Source organism: Festucalex cinctus, chromosome 10 (assembly GCF_051991245.1).
Source record: "Festucalex cinctus isolate MCC-2025b chromosome 10, RoL_Fcin_1.0, whole genome shotgun sequence".
Lineage (NCBI taxonomy): Eukaryota > Metazoa > Chordata > Actinopteri > Syngnathiformes > Syngnathidae > Festucalex > Festucalex cinctus.
Genome location: NC_135420.1, coordinates 17528532 through 17550563, shown reverse-complemented (window position 1 = coordinate 17550563; position 22032 = coordinate 17528532). Strand labels below are relative to the sequence as shown.

The 22032-nt window shown below is 38.5% G+C and overlaps 1 protein-coding gene and 2 non-coding genes across 5 annotated transcripts in view; 2 read left to right on the top strand and 1 right to left on the bottom strand.

Moving 5' to 3' along the window:
- cacna1ea (calcium channel, voltage-dependent, R type, alpha 1E subunit a) overlaps window positions 1–22032 on the bottom strand; it is a 93101-nt gene that overhangs the window by 11730 nt on the left and 59339 nt on the right. For 2 of the 3 annotated variants that reach the window (XM_077534575.1, XM_077534576.1), the window contains 21 exons: window positions 20480–20549; window positions 20262–20379; window positions 19999–20066; window positions 19713–19804; window positions 13512–14342; window positions 11972–12174; window positions 11782–11887; window positions 10617–10746; window positions 10148–10207; window positions 8180–8286; window positions 7754–7850; window positions 7470–7630; window positions 6123–6260; window positions 4890–5091; window positions 4301–4465; window positions 2607–2717; window positions 2448–2528; window positions 2054–2239; window positions 1118–1209; window positions 401–575; window positions 178–305 (listed from right to left, as the gene is read on the bottom strand). In XM_077534575.1, coding sequence (XP_077390701.1) covers window positions 178–305; window positions 401–575; window positions 1118–1209; window positions 2054–2239; window positions 2448–2528; window positions 2607–2717; window positions 4301–4465; window positions 4890–5091; window positions 6123–6260; window positions 7470–7630; window positions 7754–7850; window positions 8180–8286; window positions 10148–10207; window positions 10617–10746; window positions 11782–11887; window positions 11972–12174; window positions 13512–14342; window positions 19713–19804; window positions 19999–20066; window positions 20262–20379; window positions 20480–20549 — 3321 coding nt within the window. The remainder of the gene's footprint in view (window positions 1–177; window positions 306–400; window positions 576–1117; window positions 1210–2053; window positions 2240–2447; window positions 2529–2606; window positions 2718–4300; window positions 4466–4889; window positions 5092–6122; window positions 6261–7469; window positions 7631–7753; window positions 7851–8179; window positions 8287–10147; window positions 10208–10616; window positions 10747–11781; window positions 11888–11971; window positions 12175–13511; window positions 14343–19712; window positions 19805–19998; window positions 20067–20261; window positions 20380–20479; window positions 20550–22032) is intronic. The other variant, XM_077534577.1, reaches the window with a different exon arrangement.
- Window positions 20690–20761, top strand: trnap-ugg (transfer RNA proline (anticodon UGG)). Its single transcript has one exon. It is a non-coding gene; the product is annotated as a tRNA-Pro (tRNA).
- trnap-cgg (transfer RNA proline (anticodon CGG)) lies at window positions 20972–21043 on the top strand. Its single transcript has one exon. It is a non-coding gene; the product is annotated as a tRNA-Pro (tRNA).

The window sequence follows — 22032 nt, the reverse complement described above, 5'->3', positions numbered from 1 at the left end:
TAACTGTAGATTGATGATCTAAATACTTAATGAAGTGACATAGCAGGGTTTTCATTCCCAGAATGTTCCTCCATGTCATCACATATTACACATGCTTTATCATACTGCAAACATCATAATTAATGTACACATTATAATAATAAAATGACAGTTGAACAAAGACTGAGTGACACTGACCAGGCAGCCCGATCGTACTCCCCCCAGATCCTGACAAATTCGTCCAAGTGGTGGGGGCCCAGGATGGACGAGTCTCGAGTCAGGTACTCAAAGTTATCCATGATCACAGCAACAAACAAGTTCAGCATCTGAATAGAAGATGGTTAATATATATATATATATATATATATATATTAATGCTTTTACATATTGTATTGAAGAGAAAAAGAAAATCTTTTCTTACCAGGAATGAGCTAAAGAAGATGAAGGACACAAAATAGAAGTAGGCAAAGTCTGAGCCGCAGCCTCCTTCCTGCTCAGTGTTTAGCACAGGTAAGGGATTGGAGGGGTCCGCCTCACAATGCTGCCCCCCCAGACAGGACAACATGATCTCCTGCCATGACTCCCCCGTGGCACTCCTGTGAAAACAACTCCTTTTTAAAAAAAAAAAAACAAATAACATTTATTCTACCCCTTTCTTCCCTCACTTTCACACACAACACTTAAGGAGTTGAGTGCTTTACTGCAGCATCCATCAGCTTCTGACAACAAGTGGCCCTTTGGGTACTTTTAGAAGCATCGCCTTACCAGTGTCACCTAGCAACATCGTCCCAACACCACGGAAGCGCCACAGTGGAGCAGTGGGTGAAGCACAGTGTTAAATGTCATTTTGGATCGTGGACTTATTTCCACATTGCAATCAGTCACAATCTGCATGGTGTTTTATACCAGTAATGTTTAAAAATAAATAAATAAATAAATAATACTACAATAAAAAAAAATCATGAAATGTTTTGATTTGTATTTTTTAAAAGTCCTTAATCCTTTGCTTAAATAATAATTTTCAAAAATTTACAAACCTGTGTTATACACTCCACCTTGCTGCGCCATATTTAAAAGCATGGAAATAACAGCCATAGTATTAATGAAGCCATTTCGAGGAGGACTCCATGCCATTTACCTAAACAGCAGCATCAGAGCGCCAGAGAAACTCTTGAAGTTGTTGTGCTGGTTAATGTGCGTCTCCTCATTCAGCTTGATGTTGCCAAACACCTGATTCACAAGTTAAAAATGTTAACAAGTGACAATTGGGTAAATAAGTGCAATGCAAAGCTCCAAAGTCACACAATCATTCTGTGATTCCTGTTGACTTTCAAGTTGTACTATTCTCAAAAGTCCCATAGGAAATAATGTCAAGTGAATTATTTCATAAAACTTTTGGAAGTGCACATGTGGACATTTTCATTCATCCAGGTAATTTCATTCTCAGGGCATTGAATCGGTCGCAATTGGACCTCTCTGTTTGTCTTAGAAGATTTTTTTTGCCTCACATCCGAGTATGCTTCAAATTGGAGGCACGCCCCACCATCATGAATAGTATCATTTTGAAATGCACAACAAGTCATTAAGATGCCTTGCATAATCACTATGTATAATAAGTACACGTTATGTGCTGCTTTCTTTTATTGCTCAGTTCCTTAGAACTCAATATTTGATTTGGCAGAGGCATCTTTTGTTGAATTACAGGTATAATTCTTTAATAAAAAATATACAAGTTTTTTCCTGTAAACATCAGAAAGCATATAATTTATACATGCATTTAAAGTGAGTATGTCTGAAGTCATCTTGTTTATGTTTAACAAATTTTGACTATTCATAAACCATGCTGTAAATGTGTAGGATCTTCACCCAAGAAACGTTTCTTGGGAGTGGTAATATGGCGGCCACACAGCTTCAACAGTCTTGGCCTATCAGCTATCCAGTTATACATACACATCAGTAGCCTAGCAATGCCACTGGATCACTGGGTTAGCTATTTCACCCAATTTGGGTTACTATTGACCCAGCAGTTTTACGAGTGTTGTCCTACACATCAAGTGAAGCGTGTGCATCTTACCTGCATCCCGATGATGGCGTAGATGAAGAAGAGCATGGCGATGAGCAGACAAACATAAGGCAGAGCTTTGAAGGACTGCACAAACGTCCACAGGAGGATCCGGATTGTGTAGCCTTGTCTCAGCAGCTTGATCAGACGCGCTGCTCTGAACAGCTTCAAGAAACTCATGTTGAACGTATCCCCGAACTGGGGGAGGGAGCGTGCAGAAGCACATCGTTAACGTCAGTGAAAGAAAATACTAAATTTCACATTGAGTCGTCATTAGAATGAGGTCGTATTAGAACAGTTTCAATTCAATTGATTCTACAAAATGAAACTCATTTGCATGATTTCAATTGGCCGGAAAAGTCCACCATAGAGCAAAAAAAACACAATTTGATCTGAGAAAATTCACCTGCAAGTCTACTACAATCTCAGTGATGCTGCCCAGTACGGTGATGAAGTCAAAAATGTTCCATGTGTCTCGAAAGTAATTCTGTGGAGACACAAGAGTCGTTTGGATTCATTCTGAGACAATCATGGCACCATCACGTGCGAATTTGTTCCCCCTCACCAGAAAGCCGAATGCCATTATCTTGAGGACGCACTCAATGGAGAAGAGAACGGTGAAGGCTGTGTTCAGATGCTTGAGGACGGCTTCATAGGCGGGCGGAGCTGAATAATACTGAACGCACACACGGGCACGCAGCAGATTTAAAACACAAGCAAAAGAATCCTTTGACAGCTACAGGTTGATGGAAGATTCCTCCAGAGCCAGAAATAGCAGCCGAGTTTCTTCACCCCTCATCCGTGGCACTATAAAAAGGAGTCATTCCTCCGGGGGCGGCAGCCACCGTTAATGAGGTCATGCTAAATAGCAGCCCCTGGACGTTTGGGATCAATATTTAATACAGGCTGAGTCACCATGCGTCGGTCTGTCTGAGCAGTCCAGGAAAAGAAGACAATTTGAGGAAAAAAATAGCTCTGGAGGAAATTTATTGCAAAAACAAGTGAAAACATAACAGTCAGGAAACAGGTTTTTGTATACTGTAGAAATTTGAATAATAAGGTATAGTGGTGTTGTGATTTTATTATTGGTTATGATTACGTTTTCCTTAAAATATGAAACACAATACTATAATTCAATAGGTATAGGTAGTAAAAATCCAGTACACTAATTTTAAGACATCTGTGAAATCTTACCAAGTCAAATATTCAGGTACAATTGACAAATATTTTTTTACAGATGGGCGAGTACCGGACGATACCAAGTATCGTAGTGGGCCGATACCCGGCCTTAGTTCAAGTTATCAGTATTTGCGATGGATGCTCGCTTGTGGCCATTTTACGATCAGGAAATAGAAATTAGAAGAAGGAAAATTGCTATATTGGGACTTTGGACTTTCTTTAAAATCAGCATAGATTAGGGAAGTTTTATGTATAAGTACTAGTGACATTGTTACTTGGTATTGGTATTGGAGATTATTCAAGATATGAATACTCATTCTGGTAATGGTTTGAAAGAATGCGGTATCGAACATCCCAAATATTGTTATTTAAATTTACGGGTTTTTTTGTTTTTTTTTTGGAGTGGTTAGCACATCCGCCTCCCAGTACTGAGGACTCGGGTTCGAGTCCAGGCTCCGGCCGCGTGGGTCTTTTCCGGGTACTCCAGTCTCCTCCCACATTCCAAAGACATGCATGGCAGGTTGATTGGGCGCTCCGAATTGTCCCTAGGTGTGCGTGTGGCAACCAGTTCAGGGTGTACCCTGCCTACTGCCCATAGCCAGTTGAGATAGGCTACAGCACCCCACGCACCCAGTTCAGAAAATGGATGGGTGGATGTTTTTTTTTTTCCCTGCCTCAGGCAACAGCCATTTGCCTACGTCACAACCTTATTTAGGCTTCCGGGTACAAAAAATATCAATTCTGCCTAGCAACAAGAGCCCATCCATGCAAATAAACATATCACATGATTTAAAAAAAAAAAAAAAAAAGAGAGAGAGAGAGATTACCTTCATGGGTTTTCTCTCTCTTTTTTTTAATGGATTATGGCTTTTCAGTTGCACTCTTTTAAAGACATCGCTTGAAACATAAATACACATAATTAATTGCATGTGCAATGAGCATTCGGGAGCACATTGTGAAGGAATCGATATCAATATGTCCACAGTAGGATCAATCAATCAATAATCTCTATAGTCATCTTAAAGTTCATGAAATACAAGATATTTAAGTAGTACAACTTAAAAAAAAAAAATCCCTTACCTTCATCATAAGTACGATAGTGTTGATTGCGATCATGGCCAGGACGGTGTACTCGAAAGAGGGCGAGACCACAAAATGCCACAGCCGGTACTGGAAGGTGTGCCGGTTCTGGGGCATGTAACGGGTCAGCGGCTTGGCACTGATGGCAAAGTCAATGCACGCCCTCTAAAGTGCAAAGAACAGAAGGAAGAGTGGAAAACAGCAAGAAAGGCACAGAGGATTTATGCACATTCTTGCTTTCCAAAAGTATATACAGTGGGTATAAAAAGTCTACACACCCCTGTTCAAATGATAGGACTTTGTGATATGTTTAAAAAAGAAACTAAGATGAATCATTTCAAAACTTTCTCAACAATAACGTGACCTACATGCGTGTACAACTCAATAGAAAATAATCCACACTCTTATAACTTATAACTTTGGTAAAAGAACAGTACTGCTACCACAAATTTGTTACATTTTCTAAGGGAATAGCATTCAGTGCTGTCAAAATTGCCTGCACACCTTGTTGTTTGTCCGCTACTGAGCTGAATTCCCTGTTTTCTTACACCGTGTGATGGATAAATAAAGTATGTCTGCCATCTCTCACCTCATTCTTCTCCAGGCTGCACTCTTCCATCATCTTATCTCCCTGTTCCTGGAAGGTGATAATGATGAGGGCCACAAAGATGTTGACAAAGAAGAAAGGAAAGACCACAAAGTAGATAACATAGAAGATGGACATTTCCATCCTGTTGCCGTGGCTCGGCCCCCTGTCCTCCTCTGTCACGTCCACCGAGTGCTGCAGGACCCTGCAGGGCCACAATACAACATTTGTTATCAGCAATATTAAATAGAGACCGGATTATTTTCTTCTCTACATGGAAATGCTCTGCATCTCCACTATATATAGTTATTTAACATACTCCAAGTTGCCTTATTATGGAATATACATAAGATTACAGTGTGAATCTAAACTAAGCATTACTGTCTTTATAGGCAGAATTTATGATAGCGCTCGTAACTCAAATTTTTCCCTAATGAATTGAATGGAAATGCCATTAGTAATTTCCAGAAAAACCCAACCCAATGTATTTTTAATAAAAAAAATATTACGGTACTCATTTAGATTGTACATTATCAAAACAGTAACGCAGTAAGACATAATTGAAAGGAATTTAAAGAATTAAACTCTTTTATTTTCTTCAGTTCAATGGACATTGTGCTGTTTCTTGTTTACATCTTTTCAAGTTTGCACCTTGGCCAGTTAGTATAATACAGACAGCATTAGCATTCTTTAGCTGTCAATGGGGGTTTGCATTGTTTGTTAGAATTAAGCTAAACAGCTAAAGCAAAGTTTGAAAGTAAACTTCAAGTATTAGTGGCAATAGACAGCTTGAAGTCTCTTTTTTGAAGAATTGTTCACCATTTGTCAAACTGTTCACTTATTTGCAAGTCAAAGAAAATGATGGCTTGTATTTGTATGGTTTGCTCTTAAAAAAAAAGAAAAAAAGGGGGGGGGGGGTCGTATCACTCATTTTTCAACGTAGCACGATATTTAATATAATTCTCTAAAATGCTGCGAGGTGCTAATCTTCTCGTCAAAGTCATTCCCTTTTCAAATGTCCCCCTGGCATTTGAAGAATGATATGATTTTAAATTATTAAATGAAACCATTAAATAGCTGTGGTTAATTTACAAGCCTTGCCAGTGAAATATAGTTTAACCTTACAGTTAGATGAATGGCAAAACCTTTCTTAAATGACTTGCATAATCATGTTTTGATCATCAAAAGGTCCGAAGGTGGAATCGCTCATGAATGGATGGACGTGCAGACACTCACTGTGGCCAACCCTCCCCGGTGGACACGGTGAAGAGCGTCAACAGAGCCCAGACGATGTTGTCGTAGTGGAAGTCGTGTCTTTTCCAGTCTCGTTTCTTCACCTCTTTCTTGTCCTTCGCGTAGTCTATATAGTAACCTCTGTACAAGAGGTTAGAAGATCGAAAAAAAAGCTCTAGCATTTGTAATGACAAATCTTAAATAACCTTGTGAAGCCGTCTGTCATCATGAGGAAATAAATGCACCTTAAGTTGAACTAACACAACTCACCATTGCCTAACCTCTTTATCAATAGTCATGAAGAATGAAGAAATAGTATACTGTTTAATTATTTTATACTAGCAATGGTTAACTTAGGAAATAATGTTAAAATTGGACAGTACTTAAAACATAACGGCAACCAATTTGACAGTAGAACTAATCATTTGGGCCACCCAGGACAACTGTCATTTTGTGTTAGCGCTAGCATTGATGCTAACACATACACGCTGAAATGATGTGAGAAGGGATAACAGAATTAAGAGATACAGTTTACTCTTACCTTAATATTAACTATTAGACAACCACGCAAATGAGGAAAAGACTAATATGCAATGATATTAAAGGGGAAGTCAAGTTTAAAAGTTTTTATCCATCCCAGGGAGCACCAAGCAACCCCCCCCCCCCCCCCCATGAATGGATACAAACTGGTGGATTTTTCTGCTTAATTCATATTCCACAAATGCAATATTAATGAGTATACAGTGTTTAGATTAGTGGGGGCACATACAGTGTTTTATTATATATAAAAAAAATATTTGACTTCCTCTTTAATTATCAATATAATCATCAATATTAATAATCAAAATTTGTGTCAACGCCACTAAAAATTCTAATATTTACTTATTTATCCAGTTATGTATAAGTACAATTGTTTCTTTTACATATATAGCTCATTGGCATTGTGGGAGGCATTAATTTCAGCATTTCATTTTTAAACTGTACACATTTTAATAAAATATTTATTTAATACTTATTATTATTATTATTATTATTATTATCATTATTATTATTATTATTTGTATTTTTAAATCTCCCTGTTAATGAAGGTTGGAAGAAATTTTCAATATTTTTTTTTTTTACTGATTATTAAAGAGAAAATTATTTTGATGAAATTGATGAAAGAGCATCCTGATTCTAATTGAATACTGATGATGCACGGCGATGCTATGATATCCTGGAATGTATCACTCATCGATTACAATAATGATAATCTTAGCATATTACTCGCTTGCTGACGCTTTAACGAGCACGCGGAGCCACTGGCAATATGCAAAAGAGCAACAGAGTGAGTCGAGCGAACGTTATTACTGGCAGTCCTTCTCCGTGTCCTTGGAGCTGTCGTTGCAGTAGAAAAACTTCCCCTTGAAGAGCTGCACGGCGATGACGGCGAAGATGAACATGAATAGCTTGTACACGATCAGGATGTTGAAGACGTTTTTCAGGGACGTCACCACGCAGTCAAACACGGCCTGCGGGCAGGAGAAAACAACAGTCAGGTTTTCGCGTCAAATGTGTATCCGTTTGTAAAGCTTAAAATCTAACCCACAACCTCGAAATTGTCAGACAAAAGTGTAATAAGCTGAAGCTCTGACCTTGAGTTTAGGAAGTCTCTTGATGGTCTTCAAGGGTCTGAGTACACGCAACACTCTCAGTGATTTGATGGTTTTAATGTCTCTTCCTTTGTTATTTCTGTGCAAGAAGATACAAGTGTGAGCATTCAAGTTAAGCAGCACACAATTAATGCAACTCATTTCTCCATATTTGCAACGTATTCAACCTGTCCAAAAAATTATTCTGAAGATTATTACCCCATCACATTGCTGCAGGATGTCCCACAAGGTCACCATTCAGAGACAGGAGAGACAAAGAGAGGGTCATGCATGTAAATAGTTAGAATGGAATACAGAAGATATGCTTAAGCCGTATCCAAACGCAGCAATTTGAAGCACAAGAGCCAACAAGCTGCTTTGACATGACTATGTTTCGATAGTCCAGCCTGAATTAATCATACAACTGACGTGAGGGCGAAGGCCACCAGAGCTCCCAACACTACGATGAAGTCCAGGATGTTCCACAGGTCTCGGAAGTACGAGCCGTCGTGGAGGATGAGACCCTGGTCGATCATCTGAGGAAACCAACAAGGATGTGACATTTCTCTAATATAATTTTAGGAACACTTCCCACTACAAGCATTATAATCGACATTTAAACAACAATTCTGACAGTGTCAATCAAACGAAGTAAGCCATTCTCTGTGGAGATGATTGACACATTGGCCAAGAAAATAACATTATACAGTGATATCTTGACTTACGAGTGTCCTAAGGTGTGAGTTTTTCTATTTAGAAAATGTGCTATTGGCTGATATTAGGAATTTGGCCGATTAAACACAATATTGCTTTCTCATGAAACAGTAAATGCTGTTCAGTAATGTAGGAATAATTGTAAATAATAAGTTATCATACATTTGCTGCAATGAAGAATCACTTCTGCTTGCAAAGAAGAATGCATTGCTCTGCTCCGCACCCACATTCACATAGCCTAGCTATATGTTATCTTCACAGAAGATGACTCAAGAAGCTCAAGAATCAGAACATCTAATGCAGCAGAATGGTTAGAGTCAGTCTGCTGAGGCCGCCTATTTTCTGTTAAGAAATGATTGCAAACTTGACCACACATGTACTCAGCAATCTTCCACTCACGTGCACAACACATTGACAAACAAGTACACTAACTATGCCTTTAATTTGCATTTTTAGGGTTGGAACACCCATGTAACTAGGGGCGTGGAAACCAAATAAAAAGAGGGTGAGGAAGGGATTTTTTTTCAGAGTGCAGTAGTGAATTGTATCAGTCAGTTCCTCTCCTCTCTCCTCGTGAGCCTTGAACTGAGTGTCTTCTCTCATTTTTGTGTCGAGTTTAATAGATGTCAAACAGGTAAAGCAGGTTTAAAAAAAAAAAAAAAAAAAAAAAATTGATGTCAAACAGGTAAAGCTAACATGTAGGTATAGACAGGAAGTAAAGGACATGCATGGCTGACCTTTTCCATACTCTCATACGTCAATTAAAACACAATGTATGTAATATGCTACATGTTTATACGGTTACATTAGTGTTAAAATCGTCTCCCGTTTCAGTTTAACTCTCTCTCTGTGCATCATACATTTGCAACTCTGCCAAAGATGACATGTTTTGACATGTGAGAAAAGGAGTCTCTAGCTTGAAGTCATCATTTCATAGAAAAGAAAATACTGGAGTACAAGAAATGTGATTTAAGCATAAATCATGTTTTAGTAACTTCACTAATTGGGCAATATATGGGTGGAGTTTTGCACTGTTGTGGAATGGAATGCAGACAACTCCTGGCCAATTGAAGCGGCTCCCCTGATTCTTTTTAGAACAAAGGGGTCAAAGCGCATATTGCGGAAGCATGAATTGACTCGCTGGGGTCTGCGCATTAAATTGGTGTGCGCAAAGTGTGTTCATACAGGTAAGCTGCAAAATTTCCTCTTGCGGATGCTTGCCTGTAATTCATATCTTTGTTGTAAACATTATGGGAACAAAGAGAAAGTTATTTTATTCATTAGTTTGAAATAATCAGTGGATTAATCAGATATCTGATTTTTATTTTTTTTTTTCAAAATATCGGAATTGGCCTCTATATAAGATAATATAATAAAAGAGTAACTTGAGTTACAAGCCTGGTAAGGGAACAATGAAACTCATAAGTCAAGGTGCAACTGTACTGGGAGGCAGACAAGCTCAACCCATGCCCCACCTTGCCATACAGATTCAACTCTTTTTAAATATGGCTGCTACATATTTCCTTATTTTCATGTATTTTTCGAATTTTGCATCAATTATTCATTGCTCCGCACATCTACCATTAAAAATAATTGCCCCCAACCAGTTTGCGGCCATTCCAGCCTGCCTCCTGGCTTCCTTTCACAGCAAAAGCACCTCTTTTCATTTGCACGGTCACTTACCTTAATAATCATTTCAAAGGTGAAGACGCCAGTGAACACATAGTCAAAATAGCGCAGAACCTAAATGGGAGCAGAAAGAAACATTAAATCATCAAAAAGTGAACTTGTGTCAACTTCTTTTTAAGGTAAAGCTCATTTCAAAACTCAAAGGCTCTCAGCTTGTGCTTTGATATGCAACAATCTCTTCGAAACATAATAATAATAGCTCCAAAAAAGAACCTACTGTCCTAATCACAATTTAATTGTCTCCCCCATTAGTTCTCAGTAGCATCATTTTGCAAAACAACTTCAGGAAATGTATTTTTTCTCATTTTTTATGCTATTTGACCTGCTGTGCAGATCAAGAGAGGCGCTGCACCCCAGGGATGATTTTAAATAGCACCTCAGGATAATGAGTCATGACATGACGATAAAAAAAAAGAAAAAAAAAGGCTACATTGTAAAAGAGAATTGCCATGAATGCACAAACCTTGTTCCAGTCCGAGGTGGCGGCTACGGGGTCCTCTGCGGCGAGCGCGATGCTACTTGCGGCAATGACCAGCAGGATGGACATTTCAAAGTACCTGAGGTTCACCACATAGTGACACGCTCGACGGACCCTGAGGACAAGCAGCATACGGCAAAAAGTGAAGACGCAGCAAGACTGAATCGAGATTAATCACAAATAATACATTGTAGGAAATATGCTAATTGGGTCGCTAATCTAATAAAGCTTATATGTTTCAAGATCAAAATCTATCTATCAAATTGCTTTTCCTTAGTTCAATTTTTTAGTTATTTAATTTGTTTATGTGATCTATAATAACCTTGATTCCAATACACACCTAGAAATCATAATTAAAAGGAAGTCAACACAAAAACTTTCTTTACAATATGTTGTATGTGCACCCACTAGTCTAAACACAGCATTCTGATTAATATGGTTTTATGGAATATAAATTAAGCAGCAAAATCCACCCATTTTTATCCATCTCAGGAGGTGGCCATTTTGACACTTGAACTGAAAATGACATCACAGCTGCTCAGGGCTCAGGTAACGACCAATCATGGTGATTTCAAATCTGTTTGTTTCCATTATTCAGTAGGGAAGTAATGATATCCTAATGTCATGATATGATAATTATGAGGATATTGTGGGGAGGTTGGCGATATAAAAAAAAAAAAAATGTTTATATTGTAAAAATAAAAAATAAAAAATCATATTGGGGGGAAAAAGCCCAACATTGCTTTTTTACATTATAACAGCAGTGACAAAGAAATTGTCATGTGCTCCTGTTGGCTCGGTGGCGCAAAAGTGGTCTATGGAGGTCACAATGGTGTGTTCAGCTAAAGCAGGCGAAAAGTCATGTTTTTTTACGGAGATGTTGAAACATATTTGCTGGTATGACTGATTTATGGGAGTTTTAACTGCTGCTGTGGCCAAAACATGACTAATTAAAATTAAACTGCACTAATAAACTAACCACTGCTGGAACTTCAAAAAATGGAATATAACCCCAAATTTTTCACAGATGTGTTGTAACATGACAACGACAACATTGTGGCAATTTTTAATAATGCGATATTACATCCCTCTTTTTGAGGTCATTATTACGAGGACAATCACATATGTGAATTTGGCCATGAGAGCTTACGGGTTGTCTGGTTTGAAGATGAACATGCTGTCAGGCGTCACAGTGTTGACAGCTTTGATGTCTTCAGCCTCCTCAGACTTGGACGCTTCAGGGTCCTTGCTGTTAACTACACAGGCAAAAACGGTTGAAGGACGTGTGTTGATGGTCCAGAGGGTCAAACCTGAAACAGCTGAGAAGATCTAACAGTTACCAGTAATGGTAGACAGCTCCAACGATGCCTCCATGTCGGGCATTTCGACGATCGCGCTGGAGCTGAGTTGAGATTTGTCCAAGTCTTCTTGGTTGCTCTCTTCTAAAGCAAGTGGACACGCTGCATCTTCCTGAGGGAGCTCTGTCTGCTTTTGGACATTGTCTGGTTGCTCAATGTCCACTGGTTCACTTTGCTCGCAATGCCTGAAGACATACTTGGAATGATTGTCTTATGGATCTAACTTTTTTTTTTTTTTTAACCCTATAAAATCATGAAATGTATGAGAGAAAATTCTAAATAGAGTATTTATTGGTCTTGTTGGACAAACAAAAAATGTTTTCACATGACTTTTGATTGATTTGATATGATTTGATCATATTTGATACATCCTGTCACAATGCTTTAAATTCGTACATTTATAGCTGTCAAAAATATAATAATATACAGACATATCAAACATATTAGTATTTCTAAAAACCAGAAAGAGCATTTCCCACTATTAACTATTTTGCTCCCAAAAACGTATAAATACGTTATATTTTAAATGTTTTAAGTGTCCCAACGACGTTTTTATACGTTTTTGTTTTTTTTAATGTTTTGTATTGTTTTTTTTTTTTTTTTTTTTTTTTTTTTTTTTTTTTTAAGAGCTCAGAATTGTTCATTCGGTAGTCTTACCGATTCAACGTCTTGTCATCATTGCTCTTTTTTTTTTTTTTTTTTTTTTTTTTTTGTGTGTGTATGTGTGCGTGCGTTTGCGTGCGTGCGTTTGCGTGCGTGCGTGCGTTTGCGTGTGTGCGTTTGCGTGCGTTTGCGTTTGTTTTTTATTGTTTTAATGCTAGAGCATACAGAGAAGGCTTTGATGCAGCCTCTCAACTGCAAAAAACAGTTGAAGAAATGGTAGTTATTACACAAATGGCCAGCAGGTGGCAGCAGAGCAAAGGAGATCAACTAGGGCCATGTTGGGAAAAAAGCTCAAACACACAATTCTAATTAGATTTGTGAATAATGATGAAACTTAGCTATTTTGTAATGCTAATTGCTGCAAAACGGAAAAAGATAGAAATATACTTTTTCCTGATGAAAGAAGAGACATTCTTTTGGTAGGTTCTATGTTTTTATAGCAATAGAATATAAAATCAGTCAAAATCCAGTAAAACAGTCGGGGGAGTGAAGGGGACTGCTTCTGTGAAAATGGCTGGGTGCGAATGAGTTAATAAGTATAGGTGTCTCCTTTCTCACTTGTGGTGATCTTGCATGGTCATTGGAAAAGTCATCAACTGGGTGATACTGCCCTCTAATGGATTATCCATGCAATGCATGTATCAAATCATAAACGTCAGGGTTTTAATGCGAAATAAAATATTATGCTCTTGAAATTGAGAGCTCAAAATGTCTTGTATTTAATAAGATATGTTTGGCATTTTAGGGTTAAACAAGGGTGATGTATGGTTAAGCTATCAAAGTTGTTGCTACTGGTAAAAAATAGATTGAAAAGATAAATAGAAAAGATATAGCGATAGAAAAGACTGTCTGTTCTCACCTGTTCTCCTCAGAATTGTATTCCTCTCTCTTGTCACGCTCCACATCATTCTCCTTCTCCTCTACTTTTGTTGGAACCCTGCTCCTCTCCCCGTTCCTCTCCCTGCTGACCGAGCGACTCCCATTCCGAGAAGATGATCCGTGACTCCTGGCCCCGTTCTGATGACTGCACCTGATCCCGCCGGCGTCGCCGTTGTCCGGCGGCCTGAACTTCTTCACGGCCCTGTGCTGACGATCACCGTTCAACCTGGGGCTCCTTCGCTCGCTGATCTTGTTGTGACTCTCGTCAACGTCAAGGCTGGGCTCTGGTATGGACTCGGGGGGATTCTCAGGGGTAATACTCAAGGGATCCGATGTCTCTGGAGGTGGCGCTGACATGGGTGGTTCGGGAATAACACCAGACATAACAGCTTCAAAAGACATCTTCATGGAGGTCTGGTTCTTGGTTGGAGATGCCAGAGGATCCTCAAGGGGGTCTGTCAGGCACTTCAAGCCCCCTGGTGGAGTGCTCTGCATAACTTTGCGGTGCAGGGACTGCGGGCGCGAGGCGGCAGATCCGTCCTTCTCCTCGCTGGGGCCGCTGAACAAAATCTCCCGGCTGGACATCTGCCGGTGTCTCCGCAGCTGGCTGGTCCTCTGCTCCCACACGGACATGGTCATCCTCTTTCTCCTCTCTCGCCTGGACATGAAAGAGTTAGACGGGTTGAGTGGCGGGACAGGGCGGCCCTCCCTGAGGCTGCCCTGCGCCTCCTCCAGGGAACGGGCATAGGCGGGTCGACTGCGGTGGATGGCTCTTTTTCTGTACAGGTAGGGCCGCCTCCTTCGGCTTCCTCTGTGGACAGAAGGAGAACACATACATTGATCACGTTAAGCTTCACATTTTAGAAAAGAAAGTGCTTTTCAAAGTAGCTCATGTAGGATGTTTTAACTGTAAAGTGTTGTAGTTCCAGATCTAAACTCATTTTGTTTGCATTTACAGTGGAACCTCTAAAGTCGAACAGCCCCAAGGTCGTACAATTGTGAATTTGAAATGTCACACAAGCATTGGATGAATCATTTTTCTTTGTTTTACTTTTGCAAAGCGGCTTCAACACTGGGCGTTAGAGAAGAAGAAGAAGGTGAAAAGAGAAGAAGTATAGGAACGTGCGTCTCAATAAATTGGAATATAGTCGAAAAGTTCATTCACTTTGGCACATTAATTCCATAAAGTGAAACTCAGAACTGAGAAGGCGGGGAATAAAGACTGCAGAGCAAAAATCCATGATTAATTGATGGCCATTATAACTGCATAAAATATTTGTTTAAATAAATATTGGAAAAAAAATCGCAACTACATAAATTCTATGGTCGCCAAAACCACGAATAAGCATGGTGAATTTGGGGTTTTTGTTAGATATAAGATAAAATCATCATCGAAAAAAAAAGATATAAATAAATAAATAAATAAAATAAATATTTCACTAAGTGTAGTGAATGTGTATAATACAAAAAGTCAAATATTTTTATTATAAATCTTTTTATTACAAATATTTTTATTTAACAGAGATGGTTGAATGTAAATAAAATACATGTGGCACACTGAGTTTTTGTCATATTATGTAATTTAATATCAAACATTTCTGTATTTTTTATTTTTATATTAGTTAATATGATGTAACAAAAACCTTTAAATAAAGCCCAGACACATGCAAATACTTCACAAAAAAATGAATGTAAATAAAAAAATTATAAATAAGTTAAAGTTATATATGTGGCTTTCTGAACGCCCTGTGTATGACTTTTAATTTTTGTATTCAAATTCCCACAGACTTCTAATTTATTGAATAAAATTAAGAAAAAATAATAATAATAAAAGCTGGTTAACTTCTGTTTACATTAGTTATACAATTACGATAAAAAATTAACATGCTTATGCCACGCCAATCATCTTTGCTTGTTATTAAATACTTGCTAGTAAGTGTTTAACTTGTATTTATAACATTGCAAGTACAGTTTATTTCTATTTGCATTATTTCCTATGGGAAAATTTGTTTCCAGGGGCGAAGCAACATTCCGGCATGGCTTGTGTTCGACTTGAAGAGTTTCCACTGAATTTTATTAATATGAAAAATGATGAAAACTGACGTGCATAGCAGATGCTGTAATCAGATGCTTCAGTAGCAACAGCAAGCCATTTAATTTCAAAAATGAGACCACTGATTTACCGGTTCAGTGATGATGTTTTTGCAAAAATTGCTGTGTGTGCGTTCAACAGAAAGAGTGAAATGTAGAAGGGAGTCAGAGGCATGAATATAAAAAAAAAAAGATGTGATCTGGAGCATGAAGAGAATGCGGCTGCTGTGTCTAGTCAGTGAAGAAGGTTGAGCAGGTGCGAGTGAGACATTCAGAGAGGTGAACGGTAACTGAGCAGTACGTGTTACTTACTGGGGCGTGGATTCTTGTGCGGTCCGTGTTATCAATGAGCGATTGGTTGAAAACAAGACATTAGTGCTTTGGTGAGCAGACACAAAACAGGCTGGGAGACACACAGCAAGAACTGCTCATCCTTGGAAAATGAATTGGATTTATTTGTTGGAAAAAATTGGATTCGATAACATTACCAGATTGCAAAAAGCAAATCACACATTACTACAGGGATGTCCAAACTATGGCCTGGGGGCCATTTGTGGCCCGCCGCCCATTTTTTAGTGGCCTGCGGGATATACTGTACTAAAATTCCATTTGTTTTGTTTACTGCGAAACTTTTCTCAATACGCAAAGAAGCAAATTAATATAACTAGTAACAACATTTATGTTCATAGCAATGTGTTGAATAAAGATAATTAATTTTTACAAGCAAAAATGGTTTCCTTGACTTTTTGTTCTGTCAAGGTCCAAATTGTGAAAATATCAAATAAATGATTTCCAAGTAACTGCAGATTCCTCCTGTTATGGTTAAGAATGTAGGATTCAGCGGCTATTTAGTGCAGGGGCTGCTATTTCTGGTGGGCTACAGCGTCTTTGACTGTGGAGGACCAAAAGTGCCAAAATTAAAAAATAAATAAATTACTAAATAAATAAATGAATAAATATATGACTAAAAGTGCCAAAAACTGATATAAAAAAGTATAATTAAAAAACAAACAAACAAATATATATATATATATATATATATATATGTATAAACAGCACAATTTAAATCTATCCCAAAATAAATAAATACAAGTAAAAATAAATACAAAAAAATAAATACAAAAAAATGTACTTGATGTACTTGATAAATAAATAATAATAAAAAAAAAAATCAAAGTGTTGCATCTCTATGTGGCCCTTGGAGGAAAAGTTTGGACACCCCTGCATTACTATTTTTTTTTTCATATGTGTGAATGCTGAATTAATAAAAGACCTGGAAGTGTTTGCGTGTGTACGGCAATGTTTCTCCGGAAAATGAGCACTATATTAAACTGTTAAACAATCAGTCAATAAAGGCCATATACACAGTGTATAAACCCCTGTCGTTATTTTGTTGTTGGCTTCTTATGGTGTAGATAAAGACCCATATGTGCACTTCAATTACCATTTACCAGTATGATCAAATTGGATTTTCCATTTTTGCACGCTGATGTGTTTTCTGGCAAACGTACAAATATGCAAATGCACATTTGGTGAATGAGTCTAATATATACCGTATACTAACTTTAATATCTGATGAGAAATTCAACTCACACAACAATCTAAATATAACACTGTGAATATTTTGGTGTGTGTCTCCACAGCAGCCAAACGACACATTGACACACAAGATGGCTGTCGGATCTGAAAACATTCATAAACATTGAGAGCACATCAATGATCGCAGAGCATTTCAGACTTTCACAATTAACATCATGTGTTACACAAAAACACAGATAAAAATAACAACATAGAAATGTGATTTTACAACACAGAAAAGAAGTATGTTTAAAAGGTTTCGACACAAAGCATCTGGATGCAGCTGCAATGATAAGAACCACCTCCAAGCATTGACACATCCTCAGGTCATGCTTGACCAACTTAATGCGTGAATTCAGGTAGAAGCACAATATTCGGAGGAGGGTGCAGAATGGAGAAGCAATTCAAAGTCTGACAACGTCTCAGCAAGGGTGTTACAATTCATGATTTTCTTGCCAACCAAACACATGCAGAAAATTTATCTTCAGCCTCCATCCGACATGCCGCAACTTCTTATTTTTTTTATCTCCTGCCGCCATGCAAGTTTGTTCAAGGTCAGCAGTGCACTGGCTACTGAAATGAGATAAAGTTCAGAGCGCCCTCCGTGCATACAGATGCCGGCAGACTCCCGTTTTCTCTCTCTTGGTTGTGACGAGCAGCCGTCACGCTAGATCAGCTCAAACCGACGCACGTTTCTTCTTTTTCAGCCAGTGCCATTTTCGTTTTGGGTGAAAACAAAAAGGAAAGGGAAACATTTCTTTCACATGCCCATACGACAAATGTGTTTCTCGTGCATATCGAGTCAACGGCAGGCTACAATCCTGTCATGCACATGCGCATCCACCACTACACATAACACGCTATGTTCAATCTTGTCATGTGGAAACGTAACTTTGAGGGAACACAGGTCACACAGTGTATATAAAAAGTCTGCACACCCATGTTCAAAATCGGCACCTTCTTAAAATAATCGCCTGTCATTTTTTCCAGATTTTTCAGGAAACACAAAAAAAAATGAACCATTTGGATCACGAGGAGATGATTTAGGCAAAAAACAACAAAAACTTTTGCAATAAATAAATAAATAAATAAATAAATAAATAAATAAATAAATAAATAAATAAATAAATAAATAAATAACATATTCTCCAGTCCTGACTACTCGCAATTAAAATTTGTCCTCTGTAGTGGACCGTTTTAAACCTGAATATCTCCCACCCAGTGCATACGATTGAATTAACTCCTTTTGTGCTCCATAGATGACATTCAGAGCTTTCCAATGATAGCAAATGTGTAGGGGTGGGGCTTTGCTACCTTTGATTGCATCATAAAAGAAAATGGCTTCCCTCAGTGCAAGCACTTTTTAGGGAAGAGGAAAAGTAAGCGTATAACACTTTTTATTGAACAAATTTAGGCTTTAAATGTTGTTAGCATGTTTTCTATAAGACTCTTAAGAACACATTAAACTATTGTTTGAATTATTTTAACTGTATTTGAGCCTAGCATTTAAGTTTAAAAAAATGTCCTCTGTAGTGGACACATCATAGCTTAAAAATAAAAACTTTTTTGTCTTCCAAAAATTTTTTTTGCAGTAGTCCAGTTACTTCACAAAGATTGGGGAATATCAAAATAAACATGATTGGTCAATATTTTTTTCTTGGTAATAAGGAGGATAGGCAATTATTTTTAGAGGGTGACGTAAGTAAGATTTTTGTGATATAACAAATAAAACCATACTAAATCATTTCCAAACTATTTCCACCAAAAATGTGGCCTATAACCAACTCAACTCAGCTGAATTGAATTTTTTTTTTTTTCTTTTTAAAACAATGCAACTACAACATGTGGTTGCATAAGTGTGCACACCACCTTATAAGTAGGATGTTGCTGTGTTCAGCATTAAGCAATCACATTCAAATTCTTCAGCAGTGTGCTTGCATATTTCTTTTTCTTTCCCCCTGATGGCCCACCCCAGAATTTCCTGGGATTCTGACAGAGTGGATCAGGACCATGAGATATATTTGACCATTCACAGCGTTTCGTCACGTGGCCGAAAATTAGTGTAATAGGCTTATTCAAACAATGTCACCACTCACTGCAAAGGCAATCTATCACCAAAATTAAACAGGGTCCAGTGTAATTGTCAACAATGGGCCAGGCAGTGCCTAATTTTCCACACACGCTTTAGTTACCTTGCATTACCTAATACACATCTCTAGCAACAATATTGACTGACTAAAGACCCTACAGAACATAATAAGTGCACTTGTCTCTATGACAACAACATGAACCTATTATGTTATTAATATCCAAGGAGAGAAGGACTAAGAGTGAAATTACATGGCAACAAGTCTGCACCAAAGCTTCTATCCATAACTACTTCATCGAACTAGTCAGTCGTGTGACTTAAGTTCTCGATGGACGCTCACTGCAGTGGGGGAGGCAGTAAGGAAGAAGACGAGGAGAGTGACAGAGGGAGGCGATGTGAAGGTCAGGCAGAAGAAGGACTTACTCTGAAGACATGAAGGAGGAGAGTGGGCCGACCTCCTTCGCCTTCTGGAGAGCATGCTTCTGGTTGAAAGCAGCTTCAGCTTCCTCCTCGTCCTAAGAGCGAATACAGAGTCAAATAGGATTTTTCTTTTTTGGCTAATGGCTGCAAAGCCAAGTAACCACTTGATATCCATCACAAGCGTTTTAGTTGTGAAATGAATAACAAGTGTCAGAAACGAACAATATTATCTTTAGAACTGTCAAACCTTTGATGCTGCTCTTGTATTATTATGTTCATTGGGTTTTACCTTAGTGAGCTCTTGTGCATTAGCAAGGTTGTCCACAGCAATGGCCAAGAAGACATTCAGCAGAGTGTCTGGTCAAACTTGAGTTAAGGAAAAACAGTATTTGTGTTTCATTTCCATTATATTCCCATAATAGAGTGAGAAGAGAGCGTATTTGTTTGCCACTGCGATAACAAATAAATGGAACCAAAAACTATCCTGTTGGTTAACACTGTTGAGCCGAAACCTGAACTAGGACGAGGCAGAAGAGTAGAGGAAGAGGATACAGTTCCCAAACAAAGTGAGGACGATGAAGTATATTGAAGACCACATGCCAGACTCGACTCCCCCCTGAGAGCGAATACCATTGTACATCACCTCATTCCAGTCTTCACCAGTCAGGATCTGACAAACAAGAACAAACACATCAAATGGCAGTACAATGTATTGACTAATGTTTCCCAGTAATGTGTCTGAATAGCTTTAGCTTGAGTGACTAGCCAACCTGAAAGACAGTCATGATGGCTGCAGGGAAGGTATCAAAGTTTGTGGGAGTGTAGTCCTCAAAGATAAACCTGTGGGGACCCAGAAAATTTAGACAACAAAACACTTTATTGACACTTGAGGATATCTTTTAAGGCTATAAAACAGCTATGCTAGTGCAGAGAGAGACATATTGATCAATAGTGAAAAAGATTCCCATTGAAGTACATGTGGCTCATTGGTCTAGTGGTATGATTCTTGCTTTGGGTGCAAGAGATCCTGGGTTCAATTCCCAGATGAACCCTACTTCTATCTACATTTAGTTTAAGGCTGTTCAGCCATTTTCACCCTTCACAACATCTTGGGCTTGAAATTTATCGGGTGTGATAGGAAGGGGCTTGTTTTGGGGGGGTGCGGGGGGGTCATGGGGGCTGGGGACCGGTGGGCCGCTTTTGCAGGTCCCAGTAATGTGACAATTTGTATGGTGCTAAACTAGTGTAGCTCTCACTCCAGCGGCTCGTTGGTCTAGGGGTATGATTCTCGCTTCGGGTGCGAGAGGTCCCGGGTTCAAATCCCGGACAAGCCCTTCGTTTACTGTGAGTTTCATGATTGCTTGTACATATTTGCTGATAAGTGATAACTTATCACATTTAAAATTTGGGCAAAAAGTGAGAAAGGGGCTTCACTGTGGATTGTTGTCTTGGGTACGAGAAGTCCGGTGTTAAAAATCCCAAATGACCCTTGACTTTAATAATGCATTAAATGATTTACTGTGCTGCTACTCCGGCACAGTCAAATTGGCGTTTGAAATGGGTTATGCTTGATGAAAATGGCCAGTCATTGGCTAGATGTAGTTCTTTGGTCTGTGGTATGATTCTTGCTTTCGACTTGCAGATGAGTGCTTACTTTACAGGTAGTAATGAACTACGGACCTTTCGCACAGTTTCTGATATGTTGGCACAGTCACGCTGGAATTTAAAAGTTACTGTCAAATGGGATAAGTCCCTGAGTTCATCCTGGATGGGCCGTAATGGGCTCTAAAATTTCTCACTTGTGCATGTTACATAAGGCTCATTGGTCTAGGGGTATGATTCTTGCTTTGGGTGCGAGAGGTCCCGGGTTCAAATCCCCGATGAGCCCTCAATTTATGTAAGATATGGTGATGTGTAAACTTCTTCATCACTCCGATTGAACATCTCTGGTCTCTTTTATTCTATTTCTATTTATTCTATTTATTTCCCCTTCTATTTTTCAGCTGATTTTTCCCCTCCAAATCCACACTGTGTTCCTTTGTTACAGGAGCATACTCAGGTTTGTCCCCCTCCGTACTTTGTGTTTTTCATCTGAGAAATTGTGCACTACTTGGCGACCTAATAGGCTTCCCATTCTGTCTTCCTCTGTTGTTCATTGTCTTTACGTTTCTTGAATGGGTTGTAAATGTAAAGTGATTTTTATTGCTGTAGATTTGTGATGACAAAAAAAAAAATGTGAACATCGCACATCAACAGCTGTACATGGTTGGTCAATAGTCTAGTTTACTTACTTACCGTACTTACTTAGACCTAGTTCAATGCT